The sequence below is a fragment of the Penicillium bovifimosum genome, assembly GCF_028826915.1.
Source record: "Penicillium bovifimosum strain IBT 22155 chromosome Unknown utg000001l_segment0_segment0, whole genome shotgun sequence".
Taxonomy (NCBI): domain Eukaryota; kingdom Fungi; phylum Ascomycota; class Eurotiomycetes; order Eurotiales; family Aspergillaceae; genus Penicillium; species Penicillium bovifimosum.
The window spans coordinates 1550120-1567265 of NW_026622710.1; the positions used below are offsets into that span (position 1 = coordinate 1550120).

The 17146-nt window shown below is 50.3% G+C and overlaps 4 protein-coding genes across 4 annotated transcripts; 2 read left to right on the plus strand and 2 right to left on the minus strand.

Annotated features, from left to right (window-relative positions):
* Positions 1 to 490: 490 nt before the first annotated feature.
* N7515_000591 (SMEK family protein) lies at positions 491 to 3575 on the minus strand (the record flags this gene model as incomplete). The annotated part of the gene is made up of 9 exons (XM_056661335.1): positions 491 to 1000; positions 1052 to 1500; positions 1562 to 1729; positions 1783 to 2583; positions 2634 to 2960; positions 3010 to 3059; positions 3110 to 3191; positions 3256 to 3352; positions 3462 to 3575. The coding sequence occupies 9 exons, from the start codon at positions 3573 to 3575 to the stop codon at positions 491 to 493; spliced, it is 2598 nt and encodes an 865-aa protein (XP_056526501.1).
* Positions 3576 to 4844: 1269 nt separating this feature from the next.
* N7515_000592 (DUF914 domain membrane protein) lies at positions 4845 to 6240 on the plus strand (the record flags this gene model as incomplete). Its single annotated transcript, XM_056661336.1, has 3 exons — positions 4845 to 5086; positions 5149 to 5339; positions 5396 to 6240. The coding sequence occupies 3 exons, from the start codon at positions 4845 to 4847 to the stop codon at positions 6238 to 6240; spliced, it is 1278 nt and encodes a 425-aa protein (XP_056526502.1).
* A 1302-nt stretch (positions 6241 to 7542) lies between these two features.
* On the minus strand, positions 7543 to 9201 carry N7515_000593 (uncharacterized protein; the record flags this gene model as incomplete). The annotated part of the gene is made up of 4 exons (XM_056661337.1): positions 7543 to 8294; positions 8483 to 8701; positions 8758 to 8862; positions 9006 to 9201. 4 exons carry the CDS (start codon positions 9199 to 9201, stop codon positions 7543 to 7545), a joined length of 1272 nt encoding a protein of 423 aa, XP_056526503.1.
* A 3730-nt stretch (positions 9202 to 12931) lies between these two features.
* N7515_000594 (uncharacterized protein) lies at positions 12932 to 16306 on the plus strand (the record flags this gene model as incomplete). The annotated part of the gene is made up of 3 exons (XM_056661338.1): positions 12932 to 13550; positions 13613 to 13657; positions 13737 to 16306. 3 exons carry the CDS (start codon positions 12932 to 12934, stop codon positions 16304 to 16306), a joined length of 3234 nt encoding a protein of 1077 aa, XP_056526504.1.
* Positions 16307 to 17146: the final 840 nt, after the last annotated feature.

A 17146-nucleotide genomic window follows, 5' to 3' on the forward strand; every position in this document is an offset into this window, starting at 1 on the left:
TGGATGGCATGAGGAATTTCAGCGAGAAATGATCACTCGATTGTGCAGATACCCCATGGTCATGGATGCCCGCCACTTTACAAGTCAAACTTACAAGCACGATACAGACACAGCACCAAGAAAATAGCAAGCGCCACGAAAGAAAGGAGGATATATTGCCGACACCGTCCCGGGGCACCGATACCTCCCAATGGTCAGTCAGTACCTAGCCTGACTAGGAAAGAAAAATCAGAGTCACCGCAAAGCCAGATGCATTGCCCATACGCCTTGCCATGTACTACTTCGGGCCACCAGAGGACACTTCATAAACCAAGGGAAACAGGCAGTGAAGGTCTTCAAAAGAGAAAAGGAAGAAGAATGGACTTCGCCCAACGAACAGTAAAAGACGAAATAATGAAAAATCCCGCAACTGTATCTGGTATCTAGGGTCATGTAAGAGAAAAAACCGAATTCAGGAAACAAAAACGCCTGGCTTATGAACGCTGCATGTTCAACCACCCTCGTTGCCCTGGCTCTTATCGCGACTCTCCTCGCTACTCTCGCTCGTTGTCTCCATGCTAGTGGTGTCATCGTCTGAAGGCTGCCTGGCTGTTGATCCGAAGTTGATCGCAATTCTTTTCGGGGCAACACTTGTGACGTTGTTCTTGACGTCAGGTGATGCATTCTTGTTTGCAGAGCTTCTCCGATTCATAAGACTGGAACTGGAGTTGCTGCTGGTTGAGCTTCTTCTCTTAGGTCCCGCGGTAAGCTTGATAAGCTCATCGTCGTCTTCCTCCTCACGGCGACGCTTCTCTGAAAGTCGCTCGGGAGGACTTTGTGTAAGTATTGATGCGGGAACATCATCAGGAGTCTCCGTTTGACTAGCCATTGGCGGTTGGTCTGCGCCTTCGGCTTTCGTGTCCATGATGTCCTCATCGTCATCATCCGGGTAGTCAACCAAAGGTTTGATGGCCGGAGATGCGGATCCATTTGAAGGTCCGTCATTCTGCGCCCACTTGATCTTGTCTGGTCAGCCTTTCTCCCCAACCGTCTCAATTCACGAAGTGCCTACCTCGTCCTCATCGTCCGACGTGTTGAAGTAATCTTCTTCCGCGGGGTCCAACTCTCGCGCACCCTGCCAGCGCTGTCCACTGATGTACATTTTCCGTGGAGGGCTGGCTGGGTCGGTCGGTTCATCATGGCCGAACAGTGTTGAGTCGACCTCGGCCCCGTACCCCTGCATCTGGTCATATCGTAGAATCAAGCTCTGGAAGGTATCCACATAGACGATATTTTCGAGCTTCTCGCGATATTTCTCGACAACGTGAAGGATGAAAGGCTTGATGTTTTCACGCTTAATGAATTCGAAAAGTTCAAGACAGGCCGAGTTGAGCAGGTTGTCACGAGGCATTGTCTCGTAGACGATATCGAGAATCAACTCGAACGTGTTATTATGTGTCATGAGAGCTTGATAGAAGGTATCTTGGAGGCTGATCAAGGTACGGAAGAATTTGAGGGCGGCTGTTGTTCGCATTAGTAACGGCGTGGGGCAGCTCCTCGGTGTGGAAGCACATTTACTTACCAAGTTTTAGATGTTTCTGTGGCACTCGCAGGAGCTGTGCAACGCGAGGAGCGAGAGATTCACTCTGAATAGAGTTGCGTGTGCGGAAAAGGTGCTGGCGGACGAAGAAGGTGAGTATATCAACAAGATGCGTGTAGAGGGTGACCTCTTGGAATGTCAAGTCATTAACTACATTACATTAGCAAGTGTCCAAGGCAAACACCATAAATTTGACCACTTACGGGTTGCGCGATTGGCAAGCTGTTTAAGCGGTTGGAATAGCCGTTTGGAGGACTCATCAAAATGTTGCTGAACGAATGCATCGGATAGAAGGCTGTTGGTGCGAAGTTTGAAGTAATCGGGTCCAGCCCGACCAAGCGGGTCCTGCATGGGTATCTGGGGATCAAGCAGAACTTTGATAGCATCGGCAAGCTGGTTTTTGACGCCAAGATCGGTCTCGACATGAAGCAGGTCGATCAAGGTGTCTGTGAGTGGTGTCTTTTTCTCGTTGACTGCCTTGAGCATGTAACTTCTCATCATGACTGGGTCGTGATCCAGCAGAGCCACCAAGATATCAATGCCAGTCGTGCGCATGGCTGGGTTCACGTGCTTGACAGCAAAGGCAATCACGGCGAACAAGCCATGGCTAATAAAGTTGGCGAACAATTGAGTCCGCGACGGTACCTGTAGGTTCTTCGCAATTCCGGCGCATTGGTGAAGGAATTGGACAGCATCATCCTTGCGTTTCTGGTCCAAATTCCTGGGATCGAAAACAGAAAATAGCTCTCGCAGGAATGGTCCATTGGCTTGGATGTGGTTCACAATCTCCATCTGATTGAAGAATATCAGAGAATTGAGCACAGAGAACGTCGGGTCGTCCAGAATCCGAGCCAACACCACGTCCTTCAAGTATTGTAGCCTCCATGTACTTCGAATCTTGCGGCGAATGAGCGCATCCTTGATCGGGACGACCTCCTTATAACGCGATTTGTCTGCAAGATATTGTCGGTGATTTGCTTTATGCGTGGGGAATTCAGGGTCATCTGTTTTCGTCAGTCTCAACACATGTCAAAGTAAAGCGCTTGGAGCATACATTCTAGAGCCCCAACCACACCGAGGATGACATGATCCGAAACAACGGTTTCGATGATAGTGTTGTCGTTCAGCAAAATGAGAGACTTCATGATGTTGCACAAGCGATGTAGGTCGATCAGGCTCTCCAGATCTTCCGCCATTGACACTAGCGGTACCAATTTGGCAATGTAATCGTCGCGAATGATAAGCTTGGACAGCGAATCCCGGCCAACCTGGGTCATGCTTGCATTTCGCACAATCTGTTCAATTTCGGGAAGGGTTCCGAGTTCGGGGGCCGGTAATACGACGGACTGGTAGTGATCGAGGTCATCGGACAAGGCATCATCTGAGGGAACATTAGAGCTGCTAGCTTCCAAACACGCGACAAAACTTACCGACTGAAGCGAGACTGAGAAGATGTTGTTGGACGGTATTGACAAAGTCCCTTTGAATGGCGTTAGCTCATGCGCGCAAAGATTTTTGTTGACTCCTCACCAAATCACGGCGCAGCCTTCAGCCTCTTGAAAACTCAGGGCCATATCCGTGCCATTCCGCTCCGTCCATACTATCAAAGTTTCTGTATCGCGTGACGTGGTTAATCGAATAGAACGTCGATGAGATGGTGATAGTGGGATCGATACCTTGCTGTTTTTGATAGCCATCGTCCTTGGTGATTCGCGTTTCAAGTAACATGCGATTTGGCAGGTCTTCCGATTCGACAAATATACGGGGCTCCTCCTATGCGAAAGCTATCAGTAAGGGAAGAGACAATGATGCGCCCGGGATTATGACGCGCGATGTGACATCGCACGATCCCAGTGCGCGCACAACGCGCGCGACGACTCACCTCGCAGATTTGACCCGTACAGAAACCAGTTCCTCGATCGAACCAGTCATTATCTCTCAGTTCGTAAACCTTTACTCGTTTGCGACCGTCGGGCGGCTGTACTTCCAGCGCCATGATCTGGCAGCAACGGGAAGAGGCGTCCCGTCACTCCGGGCCTGATAAGAGTGCACCGGCGCGAGAGGAGAGTTGGAAGGTTGGGGGAAAAAAGGAATGAAGAAAATAAAAGGTTTATTTGAGGATTGTGTAGCTTTCTCGAAGGATTAGAAGGGACGGGAAGAGGGAATGGAGGTGGAGATCCCAAGGATGATGAAAGAGTCTGCGGAGGGGATGACGATCGGGGATCAGGTCCACCTGACGGCCTCGGCAGGTACTTGGTGGGATTTGGAGTTCCGTTTCCCCTTAAGCCTTTGACATAAGATAAAGTAAGCTTCTGTGTAGAAGAAGAGAATCTGTCGGAGAAGAAAGTGGGAACTTTCCAGAAATCAGGCTACGGTCTCTCTCTTGACATCTCTTAGGTACCTAAGGTACCTATAACCACGTCCAACTATCATCTATTTTTAAGTATGTACGAACTATGTTACCCATGATGTGCACATACGGCAGAAATATGCTATCTTCAGGAATGTAAGCATGCTAAAAATTTAGACTATTTTATTGTCATTTTGGTGTTCATCTGTGATCGGCAGAAGAGCTGGGCCCTGGGGAACTTCTTTCTCTCAGGGGTCTCCCGATCGCATCAGTCTATGTGTCCATACTCCATACTCCATAACAAGAGTGTTCAGCAACACATACCTCTCATGTCGACCTCTGATGTCACTCTATATGAGTTTTAAGATTCCATCTACCAATCTATAAAAGCTATAAATATTCTCTGCATATCGAACTTAACGCATGGATCTCCACATAACCTTAGAACAAGCTGCCAGAGAGGGTACCTAAAATATACTTCCATTTATGCGGGAATATCACCCAACTCCAAAGTACCCATCATGTACCGCCGCCTGGCCTTCAAGCTGCTGACTCAAGGGACCAGGCGGACGGGCAGTTCCGCAGCACAGACCCTCACCGCCCCCACCATCTTTGCGCTTATTGGCTGTCCACAATAGCATGGCAGATTCTTATCGCAGATTTACCCGATGGGGAAAGGTTCCAGACGCCTTTTTCCTACGTTCTGTAGAAAATTTGCTTCCTCTTACCACTCGTCACCCCAACGATCAAACCGATATTCGAGCGACTTCGGGAGTTTTGCGCTCGTTTCAGGTTTATAAAGCTCCCTTTGACTGTCAAGTACATTCAGATCTAATCGCAATTTGCAACTGGTTTGCCATCTGCACCACACGAGGACAACCCCGCTTTTCAAGCTTGCTGCGCGACGTTACACCCATGTCTGAATTCAAGGAGCAGGTTACCGTCCAGTCTTCTGGTATCGGCAAATACAATGATGGTCATGTCGGCTCTTCTACGAATTCGCTGCCCAAAGATGCTGTAGTGGCGGGGGCGCAGAGCTCTTCGCAGGCGGACGACTCGGAGCGCCCCGTGCAGCCGGCGGATCTAGTTGACGAGCAGAAAAAAGGGTCCTTCGCCTACTTCAGGACCAAGGAGTTCTATATCACTGTGATTCTAGGGTAAGTACCATATAACTAATTGCCGAAACCTGAAAGTGCCAAAACTAATCTGCTACTCGCAGTCAAATTCTCGCCATTGCCAATACCTCAACCGGTACCTTCACCACCCTACTCGGTCTTGAGCATTGGGCGGTTCCTGCCTTCCAGACCTTCCTAAATTATGTTCTCCTAAACGCTATTTTCACTCCTTATACGATGTACCGTTACGGCATGAAAGGCTGGCTCCGAATGGTGTACCGTGACGGCTGGAAATGTATGCTTCCCTCGATATATCCCATACTTTCGAGAACTCCCACTAACAACCAACAGACATCATTCTCGCCTTCTGCGATGTGGAAGGCAACTACTTCATCGTGCTGGCCTACCAATACACAACCATGCTAAGCGCGCAACTGATCAACTTCTGGGCCATCGTCGTAGTCGTCGTCCTCTCCTTCCTCTTCCTCCGCGTGCGCTACCACATCACCCAGGTGATAGGTATCATCATCTGCATCGGCGGCATGGGCGTCCTCATTGCCTCGGACCACATCACCGGCACAAACGGCGGCGACGTCTCCTCCGGCAACCAGCTAAAGGGCGATCTGTTCGCGTTGCTGGGAGCGTCATTCTACGGCCTCACCAACACGGGCGAAGAATACTTCGTCAGCACCCGGCCCGTGTACGAGGTGCTGGGCCAGATGTCTTTCTTCGGAATGATCATCAACGGCGTCCAAGCTGGCATCTTCGACCGCGCCTCTTTCCAGGCTGCGCACTGGAATGGCAAGGTTGGCGGATATCTTACCGGCTACACGCTCTGTCTGAGTCTGTTCTACTGTCTTGCGCCGCTGCTCTTCCGTCTTTCCTCGGCTGCCTTCTTCAATGTCTCCATGCTCACGATGAATTTCTGGGGTGTCATCATCGGCGTCGAGGTCTTCCATTATCAGATCCATTGGATGTACCCGATTGCCTTTGTCGCCATCATTATCGGTCAGCTCATCTACTTCCTCGCTCAGAAGGTCCTGAGTGAAGCTCGCAAACCTTGGCTTGGGACTAACCAGGAACGTGGTGTCGTTGGTCTTTTCACTGCGAAGAGGAAGATCGTGCATGCTATCCCTGAGGCGGAATACCGTGATCAGACGGATCATATCCCTGCAGCAAATACCAGCTCTGTCTAACCTGTCCTGGTGAAATACCCTTCCTGATGCCACGGCGCCTTGATGCACATCCCGGGTTGTCATTGACGGAGGCCAATCCAGTTGAGAAAGACAATTCTGTGTTGCCGTGATCCTTCCTACTGTGGTGCTTAACTGGGGTTGACTTTGGACCCGGAGAGGTGGGAGAAATTGTTTGCGCGCTTTTCATGCATGTCATAATGCTTAATTTATGTTGACTGGGAGTTCTATAGACTATCAGTGATCTTGCTTGAATCAAAATTATATTACGAGTCATCCCATGCAACCTACCACTTCCAAGTCTATAACCATAGAAGACTAGTACCTGATAGTCTGGTCCTCGTGTGGTGAAGCATGAAAGCACCACACCCCGGAGATACCTGAGAAGGTTACAGTGTCCATATAAGTTACTAGAACAGATTATGAAGGAATGAACGAGCCATAACCTAAGTCAATAGATATAGGTACCTATGGACACAGCATCCCTTTCTCTCCCGTCGTATTCCAAAGCAGATCCCAAAGACCAAAGAGAACGAACTCAACGAGATACAACCAGGTAAAACCAACACCATCAAATCTCCAAATCTTGTTACAGCACGACAGCATCACCCATAACCATTAAGTAGGTAAGATCCAGTCCCAAAATCAAAAGAAAACACCCGTTTTGAGCCTCGGTTCGCCTCCCCATCCTCTCCGAGATAGTAAAACAGGCAGATCAGTGACCAGAACTATGTAGAAAAGAAATGAAAATGAAAGTAAACAGTGTCCAAATTTCCCGTACCACCCAACAAGAAAGATAAATGGTAAGCACAAAAAGAACCCGACATGAAAAACACCGAAAAATGTCCATACATAGTCCCACGAGCATCACAGATAAAGCGCCGTATTTCCGACCATATTTCCGACCATATTCGCGCGGGCACAGAGAAAACAAAAAAGAAGTCCGAGACCAAAAGCAAATCACATACTGGCACACCGACCTAGAGAGAGTAAGGCATCATATCATCCAGAGATGTGAAGATGATTTCCCTTTTCCCATAGTCGCCAGCCAGCCCAAACCCCCAGAATGAACAGATTAAGAAGCGCAAGAAATAGACATCAAACCGGGTCGAGCGCCGGACGGACGGAAGCAGGAGTCCTGTATCCATCGGTCTCATATATGTCGCGCGTCAAAGTCCGTGTTTTCAAACCAATGGAAGCCGTCTTTTGTACTTTTCACAACGCCACACAAGCAAGAAAACCCCCAAGTCCAATATGCAACGAGCGCCCACTTCAAGTAATGCCATCAAAATCAAAAGAGTTTGTCTAGCCCCAAACAGACGCTTGCACGCCGAGACCGCTCTTGGAGCTCCAGACACCGTTGCCGTTGCTCCAGCCGAGGCCTACACCGCCAGCAGAATCCTTGGCGCCAGGGGCACCAGCTGCAGAGGTTGCAGGGGGCGTGGGTCCGGCCGAGGAGGTGCGCTCGGTAGGGACTCCAGCGGCGGATTCAGCAGGTGTGAAGCCGAGTCCGAGGGGCGACGGGAGAGGGGTGATGGAGCGCTGTTTCAAGGCCGGGTTGGAGGGAGGTGCAGAGGTCTGGCCGGGGGTCGGGCGGGAACCGATGGGACCAACAGAGCCGATGGGGCCGGACGACTTGGCCGGGGCCTGGCGCGAGGAGGGCGAGTCAGCATCGGGCGACGAGGCGGAGGTTGGGGGCTGCTCGGTGAAGCCGGCGTTCATGGCGGAGCTGGGCGACGAGGTGCTGTTGGCACGCGGGGGAGACTGCAAGCCAGTGGTGGCATCGGCGTTAGCGGTCGCGCCCTGTGTCAGGCCGAATGGGTCGACGCCTCGCGGGGAGGATCCACGAACACCGGACGAGGGGGTGCCGCCGCCGGTTTGGCTATCCGCGCGCGAGTTATCGTCGGAAAAGGCACCGGGCGGGAAGAAGGCTGGGCTTTCGTTGCCGTACAGGGCGCGGTGCTGACGGGCGAGGAGTTCACGGCGGCTGTCCTCGCTCACGGCGGCTGGGCTGGTCGAACGGTCGGATTTGGATGCAGACATCTCGGCGAGGAGGCCTTGAAAGAAAGAAAAAAAAGTATTAAAACCCCGTGTTCAAAGAAAAATGGAAAAGCCAAACCAATATATTACACAGGCCAACGGATACATAGATGCAGAGAAGTAGCAAAAAAAAAGGGAACGAAAGCCAACGGGGGAATATAGCGAGGGCTCAGAAAGAAGAAAAAAGACAGAGGCTACCACGTACTTCGGTTGTACTGCTGCTCCTGGTGATAGTTGCGGAGCTCCCTCTCCCGCTGTGCTGCCATCCGACGCTTCGCCTGCATCATCTGTTCCACCTCGTTGGGACGACCCTGGTAGCGTTGGGAGGCGTAGAATCCCTGGGCGTTGCCAGCCGGGGGCATTCGGTTGCCATCGAATTCGCTGATCGAATGGTGTCGCTGAGGGCCACCACCCATACGAGGGTCTGTCAAGAGACAAGTCAGAAACGCGTTCTGGGTGCCATCCGTGCCCGCAACATACCGTAGTCGGGGTAGGGCCGGCCCATCATCATGGGCATCGAATCCCGCCGAGGAGCATTCCACAGCTTCCCGCTCTTAACGAGATTGTCGATCGCACGATCAACCTCTGCAAAAAAAATTACAAGGATCAGCACTTGTCCAGAATATTTTGAAGCCTCCACAACCCTCCAAACCACCAGATTTGTATCGGGCCATATGTAATTCGGGTTCGGAAAAGCAAGTATAGGGGTCGAGGAAGTGTCTCCGTACCGTCAAATTGGGTGGAAAAGGCCGGAATATCTTCGCGTTGAGAGACCGAGCTGGATCCTTTATCACAAGTTAATGTTTGCTCCGGCTTCCTCGGTGTGAATGCCGTACCTGACCGGGAAGGAGGCGCCGGTTGCTCCCAAGAAGCCTGGCGCGCAGCGGGTGCTTGCCATCCCTGAGGTTCGTAGTACGAAGACATTGTTGAGATCAAAAGACCGAGGGTGCGACAATTCCGAGGGGGCGAGGGAGTGATCCGGACAGAGGCGATCTGTCGTGAGAAAAAAAATGTGAGCTCGATCCACAACACACGGACAGTTCTCCGGGTTTCGACAATATTGAAACAAGAGACTGAATTTTAACACAGAATTCACAATCTTGAAACGGTGGTTTTGAAGTTATCTTTTTTTCTTTGCGCTCTCTGAATATTTTATCTTTCTCATCTTTCTCAACGGGGCAGAGAATTCCAATTGGTTATGGAAACGAGAGAGAAAAAAAAGGGTGTTCAAGTCGTAACACTTACAGGAGAGAAGACCTCGGGATATAACGAGTCTACCACGAGTCAACGAGGCAGGGAGTCCAAATGATGAGGGATGAAAAAGAGGGAAAAGGAGAGAGGGTCCGATATGGGGGTGTGGGTGTGTATTACCTTATGGAGGGGAGGAGGGGGGTTTAATTGTAAGGGAAATATACGGAAAATAGGAGACTTTTTCTCTTTTTTTATTCAAACAGGTAACTAACTAACAACTGTAGGACAAGTTAATCAAGTTACTTTCCTGCTTTTGCTTTGCTTTTGTTGTTTTACCTATTACGCAGTAGAATCTCACATACTAGTTAGTTATCTCCCCCCAACCCATAGTTAGTTAGTTGTGATCGCTTTCTTTTCAATTCTACTTTTCTTCTTTTTCTGTACCTCGACTCTCCACGGCAATTCCCGGCAACCCAAGCGCTCTAATTCGTCACTGATGGGGCCGGTCACCGGAGATTGGACGGGGCCACGGGGAAGTGTCTAAGCGTTGAGCTCCCCCTCGTGTCTTGATTATCGATCTCTAGTTAGTTAGTTATTTACTACACATTATTACTCACGATGCTTCATACTTTGTAGGCTTTACAGACATTTAATGGTCCAGATCTTGGAAACTTGGCCATTTCCCCACTTAAAACGGGCCATTGACATTGTTCGCTTTAGCATTATCCGATGTACTATGTTGTAGTAGGTACTGTTGTAGTACTTCTATTTTTTCTACTGTGTATACTCCCCCAGTACCCGAGATTCCTTCACTTGGTCACATAACCCGGGCTAAAGGAACGAATTCCTTCGGCTTAACAGACGATGATACCAAACCTTGGAACATGCAAAAGACTCTGCAATCGCATGCAGTCAGCCTGCCAAGAATCCTTTGCCTCTGGACGCCATCGGTGGCTGCAAGTGAACAGTTTAGTCATATATGGAATGTGATCTGCAGCTTCATGTACGGTGATGTACAGTGATCCGAATCAAATGCATACAATAGACACCTCTAGCGCGCTGCAGCTGAGCCTGATCGACTACCGAGAGCCTCGTGGAGGCGAACGGCAACAAGTTTGACGGGTTTTTCCTGGAATGCTCTACCGACATTTAGCTTGAAAGACTAAACCTGCATCTAAGAGCAGATGCGATGCATGAGTAACATCGTTGCTTCCAGAATACAGTTCAAACAGTGCTATGACCAGCTCGGTCAATCCATTCAGGAAAGGTCGGACAACCCCCGGCCGTCAGTTTATATTCTTCCGCAAGGTCCGCGCCCTCTACCTATGGATTGGCCACATGTCCATGTACTTCAATGTACATATCCGGCTCAACGGACCAGTCAGCAACCCGAGTCCCTCCCGCATATACGATGTGCATGAGAATATTTTTCAGCGTTTGTCGGAGTGAATCAACTTCATTGAAGATAGGAGCTGCCGAGGTACGCAGATATGAAAGTCGAAGATATACTTGCCTTCTATACATACCTATTTCCGTTGCCCGAGCGTCGGCTCCCTCAAACCTTACGACTCTACACAATCGTGTCTGCCCATAGCAATAGAGCGGAAAGGCACAGTATCAGCACACCCCCTTAAACACATCGGAGGTGTATCACTAGCACGATACAGCTGAACGTCCCACCCTCGTTACCTCCAGGGCCTCGATCGTGATAACTCCCCCTCGTCATACATTGTGTTTGGCCAAATCAGGTCGTAGTGTGACTATTTGAGTGCCCGATCTTTGGGAGTGAGGTCATGGTGTAGGCCAGACTCGGAGCTTTCTCCACGTTTGTCCAACACCAGATCCCAATCCTCCATATAAAAGAAGGTTGACAAAAGAGCGCTGCCAAAAAAGAAGCCCGCCATCCCTGGTCAGGTGATATCCTGCCCTGGCAAACAAAGGACACCAACTAGCTGAACCTGGGCCACCCACGGATATAGACGGCCCAACCGCTATGACCCCACAAGCTTCGTCTCGTCAAGCCTCATCGGACTCGAGGAGCCACCGTTCCAAAGAATGAAGCATGGCGGGTCCATTGGGCTTGGTATGGACAAAGAACCATTTTATGGAATGTCTTCGCCACGGAGGATATAGCGAAGCTCAGGCTTTTCATCAGGGTGAGAGGAAAGAGACAGTCGATGTACTGTGCAGTGTGTATCGATAACCAAAGTCAAGGGTGATAATTCTGCCTGAGGCCACCAGGGATTAGGTTTACAACGTCGCACGTGCAAGGACTGCCGATCGCGGGGAGAACTTGAGAAAGATCCTCAGGAGAGAAAAGGAGAGTTGGGATTATATACTTCGTTATATTGAAGAGAATAGTATATCGAGTACCCTGTACCCAGGCAATTCACATGTGACAACAACGTTCACCATAACTTGCTGTCTGTCGTCATGGTACCTGCATGAATGCATAGCTCGGTGATACTGCGGGCACTCCAACGCCCTACGCAGTACCTTGTCAGTTTTGGCTTTTGGCTTCTCAATAGAGAAAATGAAGAAAGATTAGTAAAAGATAAGTGAGAGAGAGAATCCATAGTGTCTAACTAAAGACAAAGGGCAGAAGTCAGCCCCTGATTGCCATAAGAAAAGAGGAGAGCTACTTCTTCAATACACAGTAGTCTCTATCGCGGGACTTGGAGGCTGTTCTGCAGAAACGGAATTGTGAATTCGCCTTCACTCAAGACTTCCAACTCTTTCCTGGTACCTACCGTGGTAGGATTCCCCTGATATTTGTCTATAACAATCGTTGTCGTGGAAAGATTGGAGTTCTTCAAGAGGGGAGAAACGGTCGGCAGTGTCTTTACCGCCGACAGGGGCTGACCTTCGACTTCACAACCTCTCTCTCTCGAGTTCCCCTCTCTGGCTACACTTCCCTTTTTCTCATACAACCGGAACCCAGGCTGGTTCCTACGAATTCGCCTTGAAGGGACGGAACTGCATGATCCGTCGGTCTCATTTTCCCTTTGGTTTGGTTTCTTTGACTCAGTCCTCGACTCGGACTCTCTCTTCAGACTCGTCTTTTTTTCTTTTCTTCTCGTGTCTTACTTTTACTCTCCTGGTTGAGGCATTGTTCTTTTTTACGTCTAATATTTCCATTTTCACTGGTCCCGAGTGACCTGCGAGGTAAAAAAAAATTCCAGCTTTTCGCGACTTTGGTCGAGGGCGATTTAAAGTCTTCCACCACGATCTGCTTCCGCCGCCTCTCACACATCACCGAACTCTTGACGTGTTGCACACGTGCATATCCACCTCATCCGAACATATCGATCGTACACAGAATCCTATCCGTTTGGTGAATTTCAACTGAGCAAAAACCGAGGGGGTCATATTGTGTGTGTGGTGTGTGGGTGTGGATTCTCTTATTCTTTGCCGAGCCCACGAACGGAAGGGCCACGACGGTGCCAGAGCTGCGAATTGCTATATGGTCGCAAAATTCGATGGGAATGCAAAGTATTCCCACCACGGTGACGTCGCCTCGATAGCGTCGGTGCAGCCCTCCACGATGGCATGGAAGCCGCAATCCGACGTGCCGCGATCCGCCATGCCGGAGTCCGCAGCTCGGCCTCCGTTGACTACGCACCAGTCGAATTCCCTACCCTCAACCCCATATCAGCATGCGCGCAACTTTTCTTTTCACTCCCGGTCGCCGTCCCCCGCCCGCGGAAGCATTTCGCCTCGATCCACACATTCTGAGGCGACACATTTTCCCGCCCTCGCCCGAAAACCGCTCGGAGGGTGTAAATATGAGACCGCCATGGCATATTTTCGACGTCGAATACCGTACAGTTTGGGCGCAGATATACTACCGGAGGAGAAGGGGCCATTGAAGGAGAAACTCGATCCGGAAGAGGAGAAAAAATTGACGGCTGACATCATGGACCTGTACGATCGGTTGTTACCATCTGCAGAGAGTGACGATCGAAGGCGACAGCTCATTCGGAAATTGGAGAAACTTTTCAATGACCAATGGCCCGGCCACAACATCAAGGCGAATATTTTTGGCTCCTCGGGGAATAAGCTTTGTTCTAGTGACTCGGATGGTAGGTGTCCTCTTCCCGGACAGGATTAAACGGCGGGCGAACAAAGTACTGACTTGAGGCAGTGGACATTTGCATCACGACCGACTATAAGGAATTGGAGCATGTGTGTTTGTTAGCCGAGGTATTGGCTAGACGTAAGACAGCCCGTTGAGATCGCCTGACTGAATAACTGACCGACCTGAACAGATGGGATGGAACGAGTTGTGTGTGTATCGCATGCGAAGGTCCCCATCGTGAAGATTTGGGACCCCGAGCTCCGGTTGGCCTGCGACATGAATGTCAATAACACCTTGGCATTGGAGAATACTCGGATGATCCGAACCTACGTTGAGGTGGATGAACGAGTACGCCCATTGGCGATGGCCATAAAGCATTGGACGAAACGGCGGAATCTGAATGATGCAGCACTTGGAGGGACGTTAAGTTCTTATACCTGGATCTGTCTGATTATTAGCTTCCTGCAGTTGAGAGACCCTCCCATTCTCCCGAGTTTGCAAGCCCGTCCGCACAAAAAGCGAACAACACCTGATGGTGTGGTTTGTTCGTTTGACGATGATCTTAAGACCCTGTCTCAATTTGGCCGCAAGAACAAGCAATCAGTTGGCGAGTTGCTGTTTCAATTCTTCCGGTACTATGGCCATGAGATCGATTATGAGAATAATGTCATTTCGGTAAGGGACGGCACTCTGATCGACAAAGAGGCCAAGGGGTGGCACCTGCAACTGAATAACCGCCTCTGCGTGGAGGAGCCGTTCAACACGTTCAGAAACCTGGGTAACACGGCTGATGACACGTCGTTCCGCGGGTTACATCTGGAATTGCGAAGGGCTTTCAAGTACATTGCAAATGGCGATTTAGCACAGTGTTGTGAGCAGTTCGAGTTCCCACCAGAAGAGGAGCGGACTTGGGAGAGACCGCCACCCCAGCCGCGTCCAACTCTCACCCCCTCCGTTCCATCACGGGGTGGACGGGGAGTGAACCGGGGAGGCCGATCTAACCAGTTCTCTCGCGGTGGGCTTGCTGGTGGTCGACGACAGTCAAACACCGGGAACAAAGGGAATTTCCGACTGCCAAACACTGGCAATGCATCAGATATCTCTCTGCATGCACAGCAGCAAGCCCAGTACCTCCTGCATGATCAGCTATACCAACAGATTCAGCTTTTGCAGGCGCAGGAGCAAGAATTGCGGATGCAATTGCACAACCAGGCGTTGATCACTGGGAGGCCGCCACCGATGTTCATTCGTCAGCCTTTCATTCAGTTCCCTGTTCCCCAGCAGCAAGAGTTTCCAGAAGAGACCTCTCGGCCAAGATCAGGAACAGGATCAGGCAGTCAGGCAACACTCAGCCCGACACTACGACACCAAACGATCTATAATCCGACTTATGCTTCAGTGGGTGCAGCTGGGTCGCAAGCAGCCACCACTAGTCCTTCCTCGCCCTCGGCTAGTAGTGTTCTGCCTGATACTCGTCGTAACTCTCGGCGATTGTCGACTGTCACCGGATCTCCGAGGTCTCTGCGAGCGCATTCACAGCCTGCAAGGCCTCAAGGCTCACCTCTTCCTACCTATATTCCCCTCTATCCCATGGCGCCACCAACGGAGAATTGGTCAAACCAAAGGCCGACTATCGAGTCATCAGAAGGCGGGGAAGGAAGTGGGGATGAGAATGCAATGCGGTCCAACAGTCTTGCCAGCAATGGATCCCTATCGAATTCTGCGGATGAGAATCGGCCACAAGATGTTTTGGGTTATTACATAACTCCTCAGCAACTCCAAGCCTTCCAGCAGGGCGCTATGCTCCCGCCGTTGTCCACGCAGATGGGTTTGGTCTCGAATGGATATTCGTTCATCCCATTTCAACCAGACTACCGCCAGGGATCCTTCTCGTCGGAAACGGCTCGCTCTGAGAATACCACAGCCTCCAAGCCTCCGGCCCAAATGGCTCAATCCGCTCCGCGTCCAATTGCACCCGGTCCGTTGATTGTTGATGGCTCAGTGCGCCCGAGTGAGCCTCGCTCATCATATCCGCCCGACTTGTTCGACCCTTATTCTACGCTCAGTCATTATACGTCCTCGGAAGACCACAATCTGAACACACCTGCAAGCTTCTCCGACTCATTGTCTCAAGGTTACCAGGACTCTGGGTCTTTTGACTTGGAGAATTCGGCTACCTTCACACGGCCGTCTATGGAGAATCCAAAGTCGGACGCCCCAGGTACCGAAAATCAGTCAGATGCGAACGGGCAAAGTGAGCTTCTCGCTAGTCGGCTTCAGAACTATCATCTGTCGAATTCCGAGAAGCTTGTGCAGCATCCCGCGAAGACAAGTCCAGATCGACCAAAAAATGGCATGGCACAAGGAACGGCAAAGGAGACCGGTCACTCTAAGAACTCGGCACAGACGGGTGATAAGCCTGCTGCCTCCGGGCTGAACGAGAACCGACATCAACCGAACAACACAAAGCGGCGGACGAATGGTGACCATTCTGACAAGACGAACGGTGTCAATGGCAAGAGCAAGTCGAAAGGCCAAGGCCGACAGGATGCCTCTCATAACGGTGGCCCAGCCAAGAATCAACACCCCGAACCCTCGCGGCGATCAAACGGGCAGACTAACGGTGCAAACGACAGCAGCCATGGATGGCAAACGACTAAGAAGAAGAGCCGCAAAAACACCAAATCAACGGAGCCTCGACACATCAATGGTGGTCCCGAGCTCATTCCAGCTGACGACTCTTTGCGAAAGGGAGGCTGATTTGCACGTGTTGCGCCGTGAAATCATGTCCCTTCAATGACCTTGAGCAGCCAGCAATACTCACGCCCAAGTGCTGAAACCATAGCTTGTTCCCTGTCCAGGCGAAATCTCAACGAAATCACGCTTCCCTGATATACGTTCAATTCACATTCTTGCTTTTCTTTTCATTTCACTTTTATCATTCCCCTATTCTTCTATGAATCAGGGTCTATTTGCATGCATTGTTGGCATCGGGGAGGGGAATTGGCCGGTTCATCTTTTAAGGGAAACGCACCGAGACGATTTCTTTCCAGCTGTTTGGAGTTCTTTGTATTCAATGGTTAGACCGGGTTGTCTTTTTCAACTTTCTTACGATGCCAAATTTCTTTCTTTTTTTTTTCCTCGGTCATGGTTCTGTACAAAAGAGAAAGAGATTAAGTTGTCTTGCCAATGAGAAACAAACCAAAATATTCCGAAAATGCTCCTTTTCTTTCATGTACTGACTACTGACTCCACTAATCCCTTCTAGCTTGTCTTCGACTCTCTCCTTGTTCCAAGTTCTAACTCGTTCTCATCTTAGTCTGCTGCAGCTGTTGAATGGCTTCTTCGGCATCAGACTATGAAAAGAAACAAAGACGACAAAGAACAAAGGGATGATGAACTCACTACACTCGAGTATTTACTTCCTCTGAACCCTTCTTCATCCTCATCACCATCTATCTATCTATCTCCCGGGCACTCCTGCACAAATCACTAGCCCTCAGATCGAAGCCACTTCATATAGGTCTCTATCAACCCTAATCTCGCAAACCACAACCCTCAACACATCCGAAACAAGACCTCCAACCACCCAACCCAATC